The sequence below is a fragment of the Elephas maximus genome, chromosome 23 (genome assembly GCF_024166365.1).
Source record: "Elephas maximus indicus isolate mEleMax1 chromosome 23, mEleMax1 primary haplotype, whole genome shotgun sequence".
NCBI classification, from domain to species: Eukaryota; Metazoa; Chordata; class Mammalia; order Proboscidea; family Elephantidae; genus Elephas; species Elephas maximus.
The window spans coordinates 3296034-3313776 of NC_064841.1; the positions used below are offsets into that span (position 1 = coordinate 3296034).

The 17743-nt window shown below is 41.7% G+C and overlaps 1 protein-coding gene across 8 annotated transcripts in view; it reads left to right on the plus strand.

Annotated features, from left to right (window-relative positions):
• VEPH1 (ventricular zone expressed PH domain containing 1) overlaps positions 1–17743 on the plus strand; it is a 275970-nt gene that overhangs the window by 194029 nt on the left and 64198 nt on the right. For 4 of the 8 annotated variants that reach the window (XM_049867685.1, XM_049867684.1, XM_049867686.1 and 1 more), the window contains exons 10-11: positions 3990–4144; positions 9734–9868. In XM_049867685.1, coding sequence (XP_049723642.1) covers positions 3990–4144; positions 9734–9868 — 290 coding nt within the window. Of the gene's footprint in view, positions 1–3989; positions 4145–9733; positions 9869–11787; positions 14115–17743 lie in introns of those variants that run through there. The other 4 variants (XM_049867689.1, XM_049867687.1, XM_049867691.1 and 1 more) reach the window with 4 other exon arrangements.

The window sequence follows — 17743 nt, forward strand, 5'->3', positions numbered from 1 at the left end:
GAAGACAAAATGTTCTTGTATTTTTGAATCATGTCTTTGAACTTATCCGTCTATATAATATGCATATATCTGATATTTTTAGCTCAGAGTACATTATATTCTGCCATTTTTGATGCTCCTGTTCCCTTCGGTCTCTAGAAAAACCAAACCAAATTCTTCGTTCTTTAGAATAAGAAATTACAATCTACCAAAGTAATAGATATAACAATCACATTTAGTCAAACACGGAAAGCATTCTATATTTACTAAAGCATGCCCTTCTCCCTCTTCATCATTTAGTCTAGAAAAAAAATTACCCCTAGGAATCAATTCTCTTAGTAAAAAATTATCTTAAATGCCCAAGATGCACTACTTACCTGGAGTTACTGTGAACATTCATGCCTTTTATGACTTTGTTCAGGGTGTTCCCTACACTTAAAATGCTTGTCTCCGTCAAACTTTTCCTAAGTTCAAAATTTTGGTCAGCTTTCAAGCCCTGCCTCAAACACCTCCTTCTCCATGAAGCCTCCCCTTTGTCCCCGATCAGCATGAGTTCCTCATTCCTCTGAATGGTGAGAGTAGTGTGTTCTTCCATGCCTTGTGGACTTAACTTCTCACCGACCGCTGTTTATAGAGATTTCTCCCGTTTGGCTGTAAGCTTCTTAAGAGCAGGGTCAGCATCATGGCCCCTGCTGTTCCCAGCTCAGTGTCTGATGTTCGTTCATTTGTTTCACAACCATTTTTTGCATGCCTGCCATTGGATACCATGGCATGGATAGAGGGACAAGATTACAGAGGAAATTTTATCAACTGAATGTTAACATTGTTGGAAAAATTTTCCAACCCAGGAAAGCACTGAAAAAAATGAGGTGACAGCTATTGATACAGGTCAGGTTTACTGAAAACATTAACAGGAGCTGTATATCAAAGACCTGATTTATTTTTACAGCCAGGTATATGGTTCTAAATTAGGGATCTCTCTCTTCTACCACTTTGCCCATTTTATGTAACCTAGGCTCCCTACGGTTAGTGTGTAGAAAGCTGATCAACTCAGGGTGGGTAAAATAAATCTAATCAGTATTCATTTCCAAAGGAAAACATGAGTAAGCAATAAGAAATGAGGGGAAGCAAAAAGAAAGTGTTCTTTCACGGCAAAGCCCTGAAGGTAAGAGGTCCAACGTGGAACTGTCAAACCGCTGCCAGTGTTCTTAGAGAAGAGCTTGTTCTCTTTGCGAACGTACTGCTCTTCTAACGCGCACATGGTTGCTACTGTTGGTGCCATGCAGTCAGCTCTGACTCCCGGCCGCCTTCTGCACAACAGAACTAAACGTTGCCCAGGTCTGTGCCTTCTCCGTGGTCTTTGAGCTTGAGCGCGTTGTTGAGGCTGTTGTGTCACGTAACAGCTAGATTTATGTAAAAAACCGTTTCAGTTGTGTGTGTGCTATTATGGAATATTTGGTTTTCTATTTCCTCAGTTTAGATTAATTTAAATTCAACTTTTCAAAACATCAGGGCCAAATATTAAATATGACCAAAAATAAAAAAAACTGTCATCAAACACAGTTTCTGACAGGACAATTTTAAGCCTATACTGCACTCTGTTCCATTCTTGCAGATGTTTGTTTCTCAGCAGCGGGCCTTCTGGTCTTTTCACTGAGCCTTCAGACGCTCTTTACAACTTCATTTACCAATAGAAAGCTGAAATGATTTTTAATTTTTATGCAAGGACATTGAATGCTCAACCCAAAATTGTTTTTAAATTACCAAAAAAAAAAAATGATTTCACAAAAACTAGTCTTCTTCCATACCAATGTTTGGGAATTGCAGGGAGCTATTAATTATTTTTTAATAATTTTAAAATTATTTTAATTAATTTCGCTCCTTGGAAACCCTACAGGCAGTTCAACTCTGTCCTATAGGGTCACTATGAGTTGGAACTGACTCAATGGCACATAATAACAACAACAAGAACATTAATTATCAGGAGCCCTGGTTAAGAGTTCAATGGTAAATTGAAAGGTTGGCGGTTTAAATCCATCAGCTGCTCCTTGGAAACCCTATGGGGCAGTTCTGCTCTGTCCAATAGTGTTGCTATGAGTCAGAATTGACTCAATGGCAAGTTTTTTTGTTTTTGTTTTTATTAATTATTAAAGCCGCTAACTAAAGGTCGACTGTTCAAACCCACCAGCTGCTCCATGGGAGAAAGATGTGGCAGTCTGCCTCTGTAAAGATTCACAGCAGTGGAAACCCAATGGGGCAGTTATACTCTGCCCTATAGGATCACTATAAATCAGAATCAGCTCACCGACAATGGGTCTAGCTGTGTCCTCCCCTCCACCCCACACTTTGGTATTAATTATCATTTTTAAATTTCATTGTGGCTGTATTGGTTTTTTCCAAGGCCTTCTCCTTTCATATTTCATTGGCCACTCTTCTGGACACCTCCTAAAAAGCCTGTTACTTCCTTCACACCAGACTCCCTGGTGGTGCACACATACGCCTCACTCCATCTTCTGGGCGATGCAGTGCACCCTCTTAGGTGGTACCAACTCTGCTGCCAATATTCAGGTCCCCATCAACTTTTAATAAACTCTAATCCATTTCCATTTTTAGGACTATGGCATACTGAGTCTACTAATTTTCCAAATATTTCATTAAAAAAGTCAAATTAATTCTGAAGCAGTAAACTCTCCACGGGCTATCAAAATGACTCTGCAGATTTAAAATCCCCAGCATGGTAGAGTGTAAAGTACCCCAAGGTGGCATCAGCTCAGCTGAGTTCAGATTTTACCTCTGCCATCCCTGAGCATCTTCCCTCTGTTCAGGCAGTATGTACGGACCATCTGTTGTGTGCCAGGGCCAGTGGATAGTGGTGAACAAGTCAGCTACAGTCCTTGCTTCGCTGGGGTGACTTTCTAACACCCAGCTTGTAAAAATTAAATGGAATCAGCTGTTTAAAGCACCGGGCAGTCGATCAGTGAGAGCTATTGTTCTCTAGTACTTCACACAGTGCCCAGCATATTTAGTCTCAACCTACATTTGCTCCAATCATTCATTATTGATTGTCTCTACATATGGCTCCTCACCACTTCTGCTCTCCCCAATCCCCCTTTCTTGTCCCTAAAGGAAGATCTCATAAGTTTTCCTGCTGAAGCTCTTCGAGATTACCGGACCTGTTCAACCATGCCAGAGCACCATGCCAGGAAACCACACTTCTGCCAGAGTTATCCTGGAGGCTGTCAATAGGGCCCCTGCACAAACAAGAGGACAATGCCCCCTGTTCACAACACACTGTCTACTGCCCATAAAATGTCTGGACTTCCTCCTTCCATTTGTTGATTCTTCCCAGGTTATTATTTCAAGGTACCCAATCATATTAAAATGGCATGCTATCTCCTTTTTTATTGGCAAGTTTTTTCCCTCCATGTGCATCGTTTGAAGATTCCACTTGTGTTCTTAATTAAAACAAGAAGAAATGGATGGCTGTTGCTATGTGCCATTGAGTTGGCTTTGACTCATAATGGCCTTATGCATAAGAGAACAAAACGTTGCCTGGTCCTGTGCCATCCTCACAGTCATTGTTGCAGCCACTCTGTCAATCCATCTCATTGAGGGTCTTCCTCTTTTCCGCTGACCCTCTGTTTTACCAAGCATGATGTCCTTCTCCAGGGACTGGTCCCTCCTGACAACATGTCCAAAGTACGTGAGACGAAGTCTCTCCATCCTTGCCTCTAAGGAGCATTCTGGTTGTACTTCCTCCAGGACAGATTTGTTCATTCTTCTGGCAGTCCATGGTATGTTTAGTATTTTTCACCAACTACGTCCTGTTTAAAACATCTTAATTTGAATATACTTCCTGTGAAATGGACCTACTCCCAAATGTACAGTGTGCTGGAATTAGTGCATAGCCTAACCTGAAGAATGCCTTTCTGAAGGTGTACATGTGTTAGACTATGAAGTGTAACTCTGGAGGTGATCTAATGTTCCATGCTGTGTGCGTTCATTTCCAGGTACTGTTAGAAGTTGTGTAGCCAAGTTGTTCTTCACCTGTTCCCTGAAGGGCCACTACTGCCTATACAGTAAATCCAGGTTTGTTCTCATCAGCCAAGAACCTCAGCCGTGGATCCAGATCATGTTTCTCTCTCAGCAGGTGTGTGCCATCCAGGTACATCACGGCTCCTTAGTGACCTGGTGGGATGCGAGCTATCACGGCTCCTTAATGACCTGGTGGGGTGCGGGCTGTCACGGCTCCTTAAGGGCCTGGTGGGGTGTGAGCTATCACGGCTCCTTAATGACCTGGTGGAGTGCAGGCTGTCATGGCTCCTTAATGACCTGGTGGGGTGTGAATTAGTTATCCCAGCTCCTTAATGACCTGGTGGGATGCCAGCTATCATGGCTCCTTAATGACCTGGTGGGGTGCGGACTGTCACGGCTCCTTAATGACCTGGTGGGGTGCGGGCTGTCACGGCTCCTTAAGAACCTGGTGGGGTGTGGGCTGTCACGTCTCCTTAATGACCTGGTATGGTGCGAGCTATCACGGCTCCTTAATTACCTGGTGGGGTGCAGGCTGTCACGGCTCCTTAATGATCTGGTGGGGTGCGAGCTATCATGGCTCCTTAATGACCTGGTGGGGTGCGGACTGTCACTGCTCCTTAATGACCTGGTGGGGTGTGGGCTGTCACCGCTCCTTAATGACCTGGTGGGGTGCGAGCTACTTATCACGGCTCCTTAAAGAACTGGTGGGGTGCGGGCTGTCACCGATCATTAATGACCTGGTGGGGTGCAAGTTAGTTATCACGGCTCCTTAATGACCTGGTGGGGTGCGAGTTAGTTATCACGGCTCCTGAATGACCTGGTGGGGTACGAGTTAGTTATCACGGCTCCTTAATGACCTGGTGGGGTGTGAGCTATCACGTCTCCTTATTGACCTGGTGTGGTGAGAGCTATCACCGCTCATTAATGACCTGGTGGGGTGCGGACTGTCACCGCTCATTAATGACCTGGTGGGGTGCGAGTTAGTTATCACAGCTCCTTAATGAACTGATGGGTGCGAGTTAGTTATCACGGCTCCTTAATGAACTGATGGGTGCGAGTTAGTTATCACAGCTCCTTAATGACCTGGTGGGGTGTGACTATCACGTCTCCTTATTGACCTGGTGTGGTGAGAGCTATCACCGCTCATTAATGACCTGGTGGGATGCAAGTTAGTTATCACGGCTCCTGAATGACCTGGTGGGGTGCGAGTTAGTTATCACGGCTCCTGAATGACCTGGTGGGGTGTGACTATCACGTCTCCTTATTGACCTGGTGTGGTGAGAGCTATCACCGCTCATTAATGACCTGGTGGGGTGCGAGTTAGTTATCATGGCTCCTTAATGACCTGGTGGGGTGTGACTACCACGTCTCCTTATTGACCTGGTGTGGTGAGAGCTATCACCGCTCATTAATGACCTTGTGGGGTGGGAGTTAGTTATCACGGCTCCTTAATGACCTGGTGGGGTATGACTACCACGTCTCCTTATTGGCCTGGTGTGGTGAGAGCTATCACCGCTCATTAATGAACTGGTGGGGTGCGAGTTAGTTATCACGGCTCCTTAATGAACTGATGGGTGCGAGTTAGTTATCACGGCTCCTTAATGAACTAGTGGGATGTGAGTTTACCCTCACTTTTTACTTCTTTATTAATTCTTTGGCCAGAGTCGATATGTAGACAATAGCAATACAAACATATTTCATTAAGAATTTTTTAACATGAATGTTGTACACTTTACGATATTTCCCTTATTAAAAGGCCCTGGCTTAATAATCAGTAGGCCAAACCTAGTTGTATCTTGAATATCCTTAGCTTCAAGAAATAAGAATGGAAGAGAAAATACATCTTGCCTTAAAAAAAAAAAAAAATACAGTTTATTTGGGGGAATAGCTTTCCATATGTAGAGCTAACCTTTGTTTCTCTGGAGTTCTCCAATCTCCAATTAGTTTTAGTGTCAACATATCGTTTTTGACATTGTTAAGGTGCTGGGATGATACTTTTTTTTTGTCCCCTGAGAATAAATGTATGTAGGTGAAATTACGTAAAGAGGTGAAGTATATGATCCAAAGATGTTATCCAATGAAATTTTTATTTGGCAATACTTTCCTTGAATGTATTAAATTTTCACCTAAAACTTGAATATAAATGAGAAACTGTTAGTGATAAAAGGAACCTTGGGTATCATTTTTACAGATAGAAGCTTGAAGGGCAGACCTCATATCATCTGACTCCCAATTCAGTGGTCTTGTCACCATTGCTCATGTGTTAAAATGCAAGAGGAGGGGAAGGCCCCTGAGTGGCTCAAATGGTTTGCACTCAACTGGTAACTAAAAGGTTGGCCATATGTTCAGGACCATGGAACAATACAAGGCTAAAGGGGTGCACCAGCCCTGGGGCAGGAACCGAAAGGCAGGAAGGAACAGGAAAGCTGGTAATAGGGAATCCAGGGTTGAGAGGGGAGAGTGTTGATGTGTTGTGGGGTTGTTAACCAATGTCTTAGAATAATGTATGTATTAACTGTTTGATGAGACACTAGTTTGTTCTGTAAACCTTCATCTAAAGTACAAAAAAAAAAGGTTGGCTGTTCGAACCCACCAAATAGCACCTCAGAAGAAACAGGCCTGGTGACCTGCTTCCATACAGATTACAGCCAAGAAAACAAACACTATGGAGCAGCTCTTCTCTGTAACACATGGGGTCTCCTAAGTCCCAAATTAACAAAATCAATAACACAAAAGTAAAATAAGAGGGACAGGGAAAGCAGAGACAGAAAAAAACAAAATACAAATGTTATGATATGGCTGAAAATTAAGCCAAGTGATAAAATAGTTTACTTCTATGAATAAAACATTTCTGTAACATCTCCTACAAAAGTCACTGATGAGATAGTTATATTTCTTTATAAAGTAAAGCCAGGCTTTTTCAGAAAAATAAAGGAATTTAATAATGAATACATAATCATAAAGTGGAACTATAGTAAGGAAAAAGACAGTGTGGATATGCCTTAGGGTACCATTTTTCCTATACGAAATCTTCTTAGGAACACTGAATGCATCTAGCAGAGAACAACTCACATTTTGATGTGAATCAAACTATATGTGAATATAAAGAACATCATTGATTTTTCTTCCTTTGCTTGAAATAGCTTATTTTTCTTGTACTTATATTTTTCAAATAGTTTTCAGCAATGTTTCAGTATTTTGTTTCATCTCTTGCTTTGTTCTTAACAGTTGTCAGTTTTCTGAAAACAAACCAAGAAAACTGGATTTCCGGCCCCTTCAGTCTTATTTTATCGACTTACTCCAGTTGTTTGTCTTTCTTTAAGCGGAATCACCAAAGAACCTCTGCTTGTGCTACTTCTTTGTTCATTTTGCTGTAATGGTTTCTTTCTTTTCCCACACCTTTGAAATTGTGTGATCTTCTGGGCGGATCCTGACTTGGGGTAATAAAATCAAATCTTTGACTTGCTTACAAACCCAGCACTAACCTTTTATCCTGGGCCAAACTCTCTTCTCTGTCAGTCTAATACACTTAAACATTCTTGGGGTCCTCAGACTCACAGATTCCAGTCTAAATGCTCCTCTTTGCATTGATGGTTCATTAAATCAGGTCCACTCTCCTTTAAAAGAAAAATCATGTGCTGTGTAAGGTTCTGATGATAATCAAGAAATTCCCAAGTACATTCACTTATTGGTTAAATAATCCATCTGTCAGTGCCTATAAACCTTTTAAAAATCTGGGGACCATTTAGTTGAAACTTAAGATCCTCCATCTATTCCCACTAAATACAAGAGAGAGTTCATTTTAATGATAATAATGAGATTTTTCTGGATTTTTTATGTGCAATGTTACAGAAGTATAAAAGGGAAAAAATCATTAATTTTCATTCCCTAAACAGACATTTTGCACAGACAGGCACCTAGAGTCTTATAAGTTATAACACTTGAACAATCATTGACTCATTGAATGTGATTTTATAAGCCAATCTCATTATTTTATCATACCTCATTCATAAAGAATAATTCATATGATACATGTATATAAAGGGCATTTTATATCCTTCTATAGACGTTCTGGAAACCCTGGCGGCGTAGCGGTTAAGTGCTACGGCTGCTAACCAAAGGGTTGGCAGTTCAAATCCGCCAGATGCTCCTTGGAAACTCTATGGGACAGTTCTACTCTGTCCTATAGAGTCGCTATGAGTCGGAATCGACTCAACAGCACTGGCTTTGGTTTTGGTTTATAGATGTTCTATGTCTTTTTATAAAACTGTTCCCTTGAGTTGAAAAGACTATCACGTTTTATTAAACACACCATTGATTAGTAAACATACAAACAAAAGTTTAAATCTTCCTTTGAAAAATTGATTTTCATGGACTTCAGTGAAATAGGTATAAATGTGATTTTCTTTGCATTGACAATCTTATTGTCCAATACTTACAGAAATTATCTTAAAAGCCCTAAGAATTAATTTATTTTATTGCTAGGTGCCACCGAGTCAGTTCCGACTCATAACGGCCCTGTGTACAACAGAACGAAACACTGCCTGGTCCTGCGCCATCCTCACAGTTGTTGCTGTGTTTGAGCCCATTGTTGCAGCCACTGTGTCAATCCATCTCGTTGGCGGTCTTCCTTTTGCTCTAAGAGTAGTCACTCACTATACATTTCAGAATTAAAATGTTTTTGTTTCCCCACGCAATGACCCACACTGTTCATATTTGAGTAATTGCATAATGAATTCTTAGTTATTTAATTTCCATTTTACATGATCTACTCTGCACTAGTAGATGATATTTTTGTGCTTCCATTTTAATTTTATACTTTCATTCCCAGATCTTTGATGAAATAAATATGAATATTTATATAAACAATTTTTTAATTAAGTAACATTCTTGGGAATTCATCTTGGTGGATAATGTATTACAAAGGTCAGGCATATTTGTAGAGATTAATATCAACTGTCTTGAAAATCCTATTGAATAATTTTAATTTTCTGTTAAAACATAAAAAGCCTGAAACGTATCATAGGTTTGGTCTTCAAGGTGCATTTCTTTGTCCTTTCTTTTAAATTTAAACCATGTTAAGGTTTGTTATGGATTGAATTGTGTTCCCCACCCCCCCAAAAAAAAATGTGTGTCAACTTGGCTAGGCCATGGTTCCCAGTATTGTGTGACTGTCCACCATTTTGTCATCTGATGTGATTTCCCTATGGGTTGTAAATCCTACCTCTATGATGTTAATGTGGTGGGATAGGTGGCAGTTATGTTAATGAGGGAGGACTCAGTCTACAAGATTAGTTTGTATCTTAAGTCGATCTCTTTTGACATATAAAAGAGAGACTCAAGCAGAGAGACAGGGGGGCCTCATACCACCAAGAAACAAGAGCCAGGAGAATAGCGTGTCCTTTGGACCCAGGATCCCTGTGCTAAGAAGCTCCTAGACCAGGGGAAGATTAATAACAAAGACCTTCCCCCAGGCACAACAGAGGCAGAAAGCCTTCCCCTGGAGTTGGCAACCTGAATTCCGACTTCTAGTCTCCGAGACTGTGAGAGAATAAATTTCTGCTTGTTAAAACCACCCACTTGTGGTGTTTCTGTTATAGCAGCGTTAGATAACTAAGACAAGATTCAAACTAAGCCTCAATAGGGCCTTGCAGTCCGTCAAACATTGCCGCAACAAGAGGTGGTAACACGTTATGTTTTTTCATTCATTTCTTCTCAGAGCCTGTTTCCAGAGCCCCTGTCCACGCAGAGTCATTCTGTGCGATTCCTCAGAGCTCTGTGGGAGAAGACCCAAGCAGAGGGTGCCCGCAGCTTTGAAACGGCGATGATAGAGTCCATGTTTCCACATCAGAAGGTAAATGTTTCTTTCCTATTGCTATCAGTTGCTGGGAAGTTGACTCTGACTCATGATGACCCCATGTACAACAGAACAAAATGTTGCCCAGTCCTGTACCATCTTCATAATCATTAGTGTGTCTGAGGCCATTGTTGTGGCCACCGCGTAATTTGAGTGTCTTTCTACCTGCAGAGCTCATCTTCCAGTGCCGTAGCAGACGATATTCTGTTGAGATCCACAGGGTTTTCACTGGCTGCTTTTGGAAGCAGATCACCAGGCCTTTCTTCCTAGTCTGTTTTAGTCTGGATGTTCACTGGAACGTGTCCACCATGCGTGACCCCGCTGATATTTGAAATACAGGTGGCATAGCTTCCAGCATCGTAACCACATGAAAGCCACCACAGTATGACAAACTGACGGATGAGTGGTGGACTTCTTTCCTAGAACATATATTATTTTAAACCAAGATTCAAGATTATTTTGAAACAGTTTTTCTTTTTCTAAACGGTTCAATTTTGACCTTCTTTACTTTCTTTCATCATTATCAGAAAACGCTTATTAAGTAATGATTTTCAAGTGGTGTTATAGCGAACTCAGGACAATGTGATATTTGCAAACAAAGTCACTGCCCCCTGAGATTCACAGACTGACATAACATAGCCCACACAGAACCACACAAAAACTACATACAAGATACAGAACAGAAAACATTTTACAAAAAGAAGACTGGGGCTTCTAGAACTGAGGGAGAAAGAGCAGCAGGGAAGCTGTCTCCCATTTCATTTCTTTCCTCCATACTTCCTCCCTCTCCTTGTCCTCTGCAGTCATCATAAGGGAAGAAAATGAAGATAAGGTGGGCAAGAAAAAAGAGAGCATGATCAGGGTGAGAAAGAGCTCTGTCGAGGCAGGGAAGGGTTATTTGAGACACAGAGGATTTTAGGAATGTGGGAAAAGGGGCATCACTCCCAGGACACCATTAACTGAGACCTCCTCAGCAGACAGCTGAGCTATTTTAGCTGCCTTGTGCTGCCATAACAAATGATACACAAGTAGATGGCTTTAAAGAACAGAAATTTGTTTTCTCATCGTTTAATAGACTAGAAGTGGAAATTCAGGGCATGGCTCTAGGGGGAGGGCCTTCTTTGTTTATTTCAGCTTCTGGTTGCTGTTGTTGTTAGGTGCCTTACTGTTAGGTGCCGTCGAGTTGGTTCTGACTCATAACAACCCCGTGTACAACCGAATGAAACGCTGGCGGGTCCTGTGCCATCCTCTCAATTGTTGTTATGCTTGAGCCCATTGTTGCAGCCACTGTGTCCATTCATCTTATTGAAGGTCTTCCTCTTTTTCACTGACCCTCTAATTTACCAAGTGTGATGTCCTTCTCCAGGGACTGGTTCCTCCTGACAACATGTCCAAAATATCAGATGAAATCTGGCTGTTATACATTGAATTGTGTCCCCCTAAAATATGTGTCAACTTAACTAGGCCATGATTCCTAATATGATGTAATTGCCCACCATTCTGTCATCTGATATGATTTTCCTATGTGATGTAAATCCTACTTCTATGATGTTAATGAGATGGGGTTAGTGGCAGTTATGTTAATAGAGCAGGACTCAATCTACAAGATTAGGTTGCCTCTTAGGCCAACCCCTTTTGAGATATAAAAGATAGAAGCTATCAGAGAGACATGGGGACCTCATACCACCAAGAAAGAAGCATCGGGAGCATAACTCGTCCTTTGGACCTGGGGTCCCTGCACCGAGAAACTCCTTGACCAGCAGAGATTGATGACAAAGACCTTCCCCCAGAGTCGACAGAGAGAGAAAGCTTTCCCCTGGAGCTGGTACCTTGAATTTGGACTTTTAGCCTTTTAGACTGTGAGAGAATAAATTTCTCTTTGTTAAAGCCATCCACTTTTGGTATTTCTGTTATAGCAGCACTAGATGACTAAGACCTCATCCTCGCTTCTAAGGAGCACTCTGGCTGTACTTCTTCTGAGACAGATTTGTTCATTCTTCTGGCAATTCATGGTATATTCAATATTCTTTGCCAACACCATAAACGAAAGCCATCAATATACATTTCAGCTTCTACTAGCCAGCAATAATTGGAATTTCTGGACTTAACAGATGTGCCTACCACGTATGTATGACTTAATATGATATCTTTCCCCTGTGTGTGTCTTCGTGTCTATTCTAGTCTTTTTACAATTGAGAAGTGAGTGGGTTTAGGACCCACCCTATCCTGGTATATCATTAACATGACAAAAGAGAAACCCTACTTCCAAACAGGGACAGGTGCAAGGATTCGGATTTCAACACATGTTTGGAGGTGGGGCACAATTCAATCCATAACACTGGGGAAGGACCAGGATATGGAACTGCACCCACCCGTTTTATAGATTAAAGCCAGTATTGGAGGTGCACCAACATGACTGCATTGCGAATGAGAAAAGTCATAAGCCCAGATACAGTCAGGAAGCCTGACTGGAGATGGGAAAGCTATTTAGAAGCTATCACTGTAGGTAGGAAATGAAGGCCTGAACTAACATAGTAGCATGGAAATTGTAGGAAGAGGATGGACTGGAAAGCTATTAAGGAAGTAGAATTGACAGAACTTGGTACCTGATAAGGAACATAGAAGAATCAAGGATAGGTCCGAGGTGTATCATTTGGCCAAATGCATGATGGTGCCATCCTGAAAGAAGATAAAGCATTCTAGTTTGCATGCTTTGAGCCTGAGCTGTTTATATGGATAACCAGGTCATGATGGTGGTTGAAATAGGAAAAGTATGAATTATGAAGTATGAATTTGGGGGTCATAGCAGCACTTCCCTCACCTGTTTGTCAGTTTGTCATATTGTGGGGGCTTGCATGTTGCTGTGATGCTGGAAGCTATCCCATTGGTATTCAGATACCAGCCAGGGTCACCCACAGCAGACAGGTTTCACTTGCTTGATAAAGTACAGGATCAGTGGAAAAGAGGAAGACCCTCAATGAGATGGATTGACACAGCGGGCTCAAGTATAACAACAATTGTGAGCATGGCACAAGACGGGGCAGTGTTTCGTTCTGTGGTACATAGGGTTGTTCTAAGTCGGAAGCAACTCAATGGCACCTAACAACAACAACAAACTAGCACTTGACGTCATGGCTGTAATTGGATCACTCAAAGAGAATGTGTATAACGAGAATGCTGTTATTTGCTGCTGTGGGTTCTCCCACCGACTCATGACAACTCCATGCACAATTGAATGAAACACTACCCAGTCATGTGCCATCCCTGTGATAGGCTGCAGATTGGATCATTGTGATCCGTAAAGTTTTCATTGGCTGATTTTTGGAAGTAGATTGCTGAGCCTTTCTTCCTAGTCCATCTTAGCCTGGAAGCTCCACTGAAACCTGTTCAGCAACACAGCAACACGTCGCCTCCACTGACAGGTGGGCGGGCGCGCATATGGGGTACGTTAGCCAGGAGTTGGTGGTGAGAGTTCTACCACTGAGCCCTCACTACCTCCCGTACGGTGAGAATAACCCATTGCCGCCAAGTCAATTCCAGCTTATAACAACCCTTTAGGACAGAGTAGAACTGCCCCATAAGATTTCCAAGGATGAAAACCTTTTGGTTAGCAGCCTAATGCTTAACCACTGTGCCACCAAGGCCCCGATAATGAGAGAAGGTTTATTCTTGATCTTTCCTTAGTGAACATTACTGGCTTCTCTTTTTAAGCTCTTCACATCCTCAGAGACCCTGATTATTCTTTGCTTGCCTTCAAGAAAGTCCAACAGTAAGTACTGATGCTTACTGAGCAGATCTCAGATATTCTGAGAGTACGTAGTCATGGTCCCTGTCCTGGATTTTACTATTGAGAAAGGGAACAAACATCCCAATGTTAAGTAAACTCAAAAAGTACAAACAAAAAGCAAATTAATGACTCAAAACCTAGGGTATTGTGAAGCTAAATATCTCTTAAGTGCTGAAGGATTGTAAAAGGATGAAAAATCGGTGTGATTAACCAGAAGTTTATTTAAATGGCTTGTAAGGCACTAGAGACACATCCAACTGTTGCATCACCCATTTCTGGCTCTGGTCTAAGAATTAGAGGTACAGTATTAAAAATAAAGGAAACACCACAATTGCATCAGTGTAAAGTAAAACACAATTCTTTGCATATTTCATTCAGATTTTAAACTGTTGCTTCATGTTTACAGGCAATGCCTGAAATTCTTATAAATTTTTTGTTGTGGACTGTATTTTAACTAGAGGCAACTAGTAAATTAAAATTTGGCAGATGCCTCAAGTCCTAAGAGATAATTTAAAAAATTTAAAAAAAAAGAACTTTGGCAAGCCAGTTTTGAGAATGCTCACAAGTATGCTTATTCATATTTCTTCTATTTTACACCAATGAGTATTCCTCTCAGGAAAAAATTAACTGTAAATCTTTTTTTTTTTTAATTTTAAAAGTTTTATAATTTGGTTTATTCATGAATAATGGGAAAAAGCTTTGATATCTGGAATGTACATTATGCGGCAAAGTTATCTACCTGGATATTTCTCAATCAAGTTGATTTTCTTCTATTTTTTATGAAGTGTTCTACATATTAAATTCAAAGTAGCTGTGAGAATGGTCCAAAGTCTGCTTTGATTTCAACGTGTACTGAAATCAAAGCAGACTGTGGACCATTCATTCATATATATACATGAACAATTTGAAAGTGACGGCCTTGTGTGTATCTGTGGGCTGTAGTGGAATTAAGCCACAGCCAAGTGGATTAGATACTCAGGGAAGAAGAAACTCTTGAGGAAATGCTTGAGTCTCTAGACTATACACTCTGAAGGCTTTGCTACTGTGATTGTTTTTTAATAGAATCTTGGGCTTTTGGAACTGAAAATCATCATTAAGCTATCTCTGTTAAATTATAAACTGCTGGGGGCAGGGATTATGCCATATTTATCACTGTATTGCCAGTGTCCACACAGTGCCTGGCACATTGGTAGGCTCTCAATAAATAGTGGGTAACAACCAAGTAAATAAATTCTGTCATTTTTCAGATGTTAAAATTGGAAGCAAGGGGCCCTGTGGAAGGTCACATAGCTAGGTGATGGCAGAGCTAGGGCCAGCGCACATACCATGGTGATATTAGGACTGTCACCAATACAGCTATTTCTTCTCTCCTCTGGTCACACACAAAGAGCACATTTTTCTGCCTGTTGAGGTAAGGCATGACCGTGTGACCTGCCTCAGCCAATGAAATGGGACTTCCAGGTGAAAGCTTTTAAAAGCCATTGTGCAATTCTCCTTGCCCCCACTCTCCCCCTACCATGGTGATTTTAGAAGCAGATATTGACATTGAGTTGCCCATAAGATGGAAACAGCTTGGAATTCTGAACCATCACGTGAAGGACTGCTGCTCTGGAGGGCCACCCAGACCCACTACACACTTTACATGAGGAAGAAAAAATCTTTTGTCATGATAAACCACTGAAGTTTTGGCGCTAGTTATTGTCTTAGTTACCTAGTGCTGCTATAACAGAAATACCACAAGTGGATGGCTTTAACAAACAGAAATTTATTTCTCATAGTTTAGGAGGCTAGACGTTCGAATTCAGGATGCCAGCTTGAGAGGAATGCTTTCTCAGTTGACTCTGGAGGAAGGTCCTTGTCTCTCTCTTCAGTGGCTGCTTCCTGATTCCTTGGAGATCTCCATGTGTCTTGCCAGCTATCTTACCCCATCTCTCTCTCTGTTGCCTTGCTTAAGCTTTATATCTCAAAGGAGATTGACTCAAGATACACCCAACACTGATCCTGCCTCATTAACATAACAAAAACAACCCATTCCCAAAAGGGATTAGAGCCACAGGCATAGAGGTTACAATTTACAACACATACTTTTGGGGGAAGTAATTCAATTCATAACATTCCACTCTTTGGACCCCAAAATTTCATATCTTGCCACATGCAAAACACATTCACCCATCACATCATCCCAGAAGTCTTAAATCAACTCCAAGTCTAAAATCTCATCTTCTGAATCGTCTAAATCAAGTATGGGTGAGACTTTAGGTGTATTCCATCCTGGTGGAAAATTCCTCTTCATCTGTGAACCTGTGAAGTCGAGAATACAAGTTATCTCTTTCCAAAGTACAATGGTAGAACAGGCACAGTGCAGACATTTCCATTATAAATGGGAGAAATTGGGGGACAAGAAGGGATAACAGGCACCCAGCGAGTCCAAAACCCAGCAGAACAAATTACATTAGCTCTCAACACTCGGAAATAATCCTCTCTTCTCTAAGCCCATCTGAGCAGTGGCTCTGCTCTCCAGACTCTAGGCATGGGCCAACCCTCTGAATTCTGGGTGGAGGCTACTTGGCCCTGGGCTTCAGCTCCACCTTCCAGGCTCTCTGAAATGGCAACTATGTCCCCTTGGCTTTGGGTGGCCCCATTCTCCTAGTCCATCTGAGTGGCAAGCTTACCCCTTCGACCCTGGCAGGCCCTGTTCTTCTCCCTGTTAGGCATGGCAGCCCCACCCCCCTCAGCTTTGGGTGGCAACCCCATCCCCTTGGCACACCTTAATGGCAGCCTCACACTCCAGAACCAACGTGGTGAAGATCTGACTCTTTGAAACCTAGGAGGCTGTGGCCCCACCCTTTGATATCTAGGAGACCACAGCCCACCCTTTGAAACCAAGAAGGCCCTGCTTCCCATGCTCCTTCCAACAGTCCAGCGGATATTCGAGCTGCTCCAGGGATGGTCCCTTTCTTTTCTTGGAGGACAACACATGTAGCTCCTTTGGCCTGTTTCCTGTATGTAGAATTCCAAGAGGCAGACAGTGTTCTTTCCTTTTGTCCTTTCTCTGTCCCCTTCAGTCTAAGCTGATGGGTTTTGGTAGTTGGCTAGATCTATCAGTCACAGGCTTAATCTCTTTAACAAAAGATTGTGTAGCCACATCTTTGGTGAACGTTTTATAACATGTGTTCTTAATTTGTATAACAGAATTTTCCAAATCTTTAAGTTCTGTTTTCATTTTGCACAGTTTGTTTTTAAGTCCATCACTTTCCTCTCACATTTTACTATAAGCAGCAAGGAGAAACCACGAGGTCACTTAAAGATCTTGCTTAGAAATCTCCTCAGCCAGATATCCAAGTTCATCGCGTACAAGTTCTACCTTCCAGCAAACATTTGAACGTGATTCAGACAAGTTCTTTGCCACTGCATAAAAAGCATCACCCTTCCTTCATTATCCAGTCACATGCTCATTTTCTTTTAAAGCCTCACCAGAACCACATTTAACATCCACATATCTGGCAACATTCTGTTGCTGGCACTATATGTATTCTCTAAAACAACAGAGACTTTCTCTGTTGTTCTCCTCACTTCCTCTGAGCCCTCACCAGAACTGCCTTTGACCTCCATAATTCTACCAAGAGTCTCTTCAAGGCAATCTAGGATTTTACTTTTCAGCCTTTACTCATTACCCAATTGCAAAACCACTTCCACATTTTAGGAACTCCCACTCCTCAGTACCAAATTCTATCTTAGTAACCTAGTGCTGCTGTAACATGAATACCACAAGGGGGTGGCTTTAACAAACAGAAATTTATTTTCTCACAGCTTAGGAGGCTAGAAGTTCGAATGCAGAGTGCCGGCTTGAGGGGAAGGCTTTTTCTCTCTCTTGGTTCTAGAGGAAGATTTTTGTCTCTTCAGCTTCCGCTTCCTGGTTCCTTAGAGAGCTCCGTATGGTTTGGCATCTATCTTACCCCATCTATCTCTCTGCTCGCTTGTTTAATCTCTTTATGTCTAAAAGTAATATTGAGTAATATTTGTTGGCTGGGTAAAATGAATAAGCACCCATCAACTTTTTTTAAAAAGCTGTGAATAACTAGAAA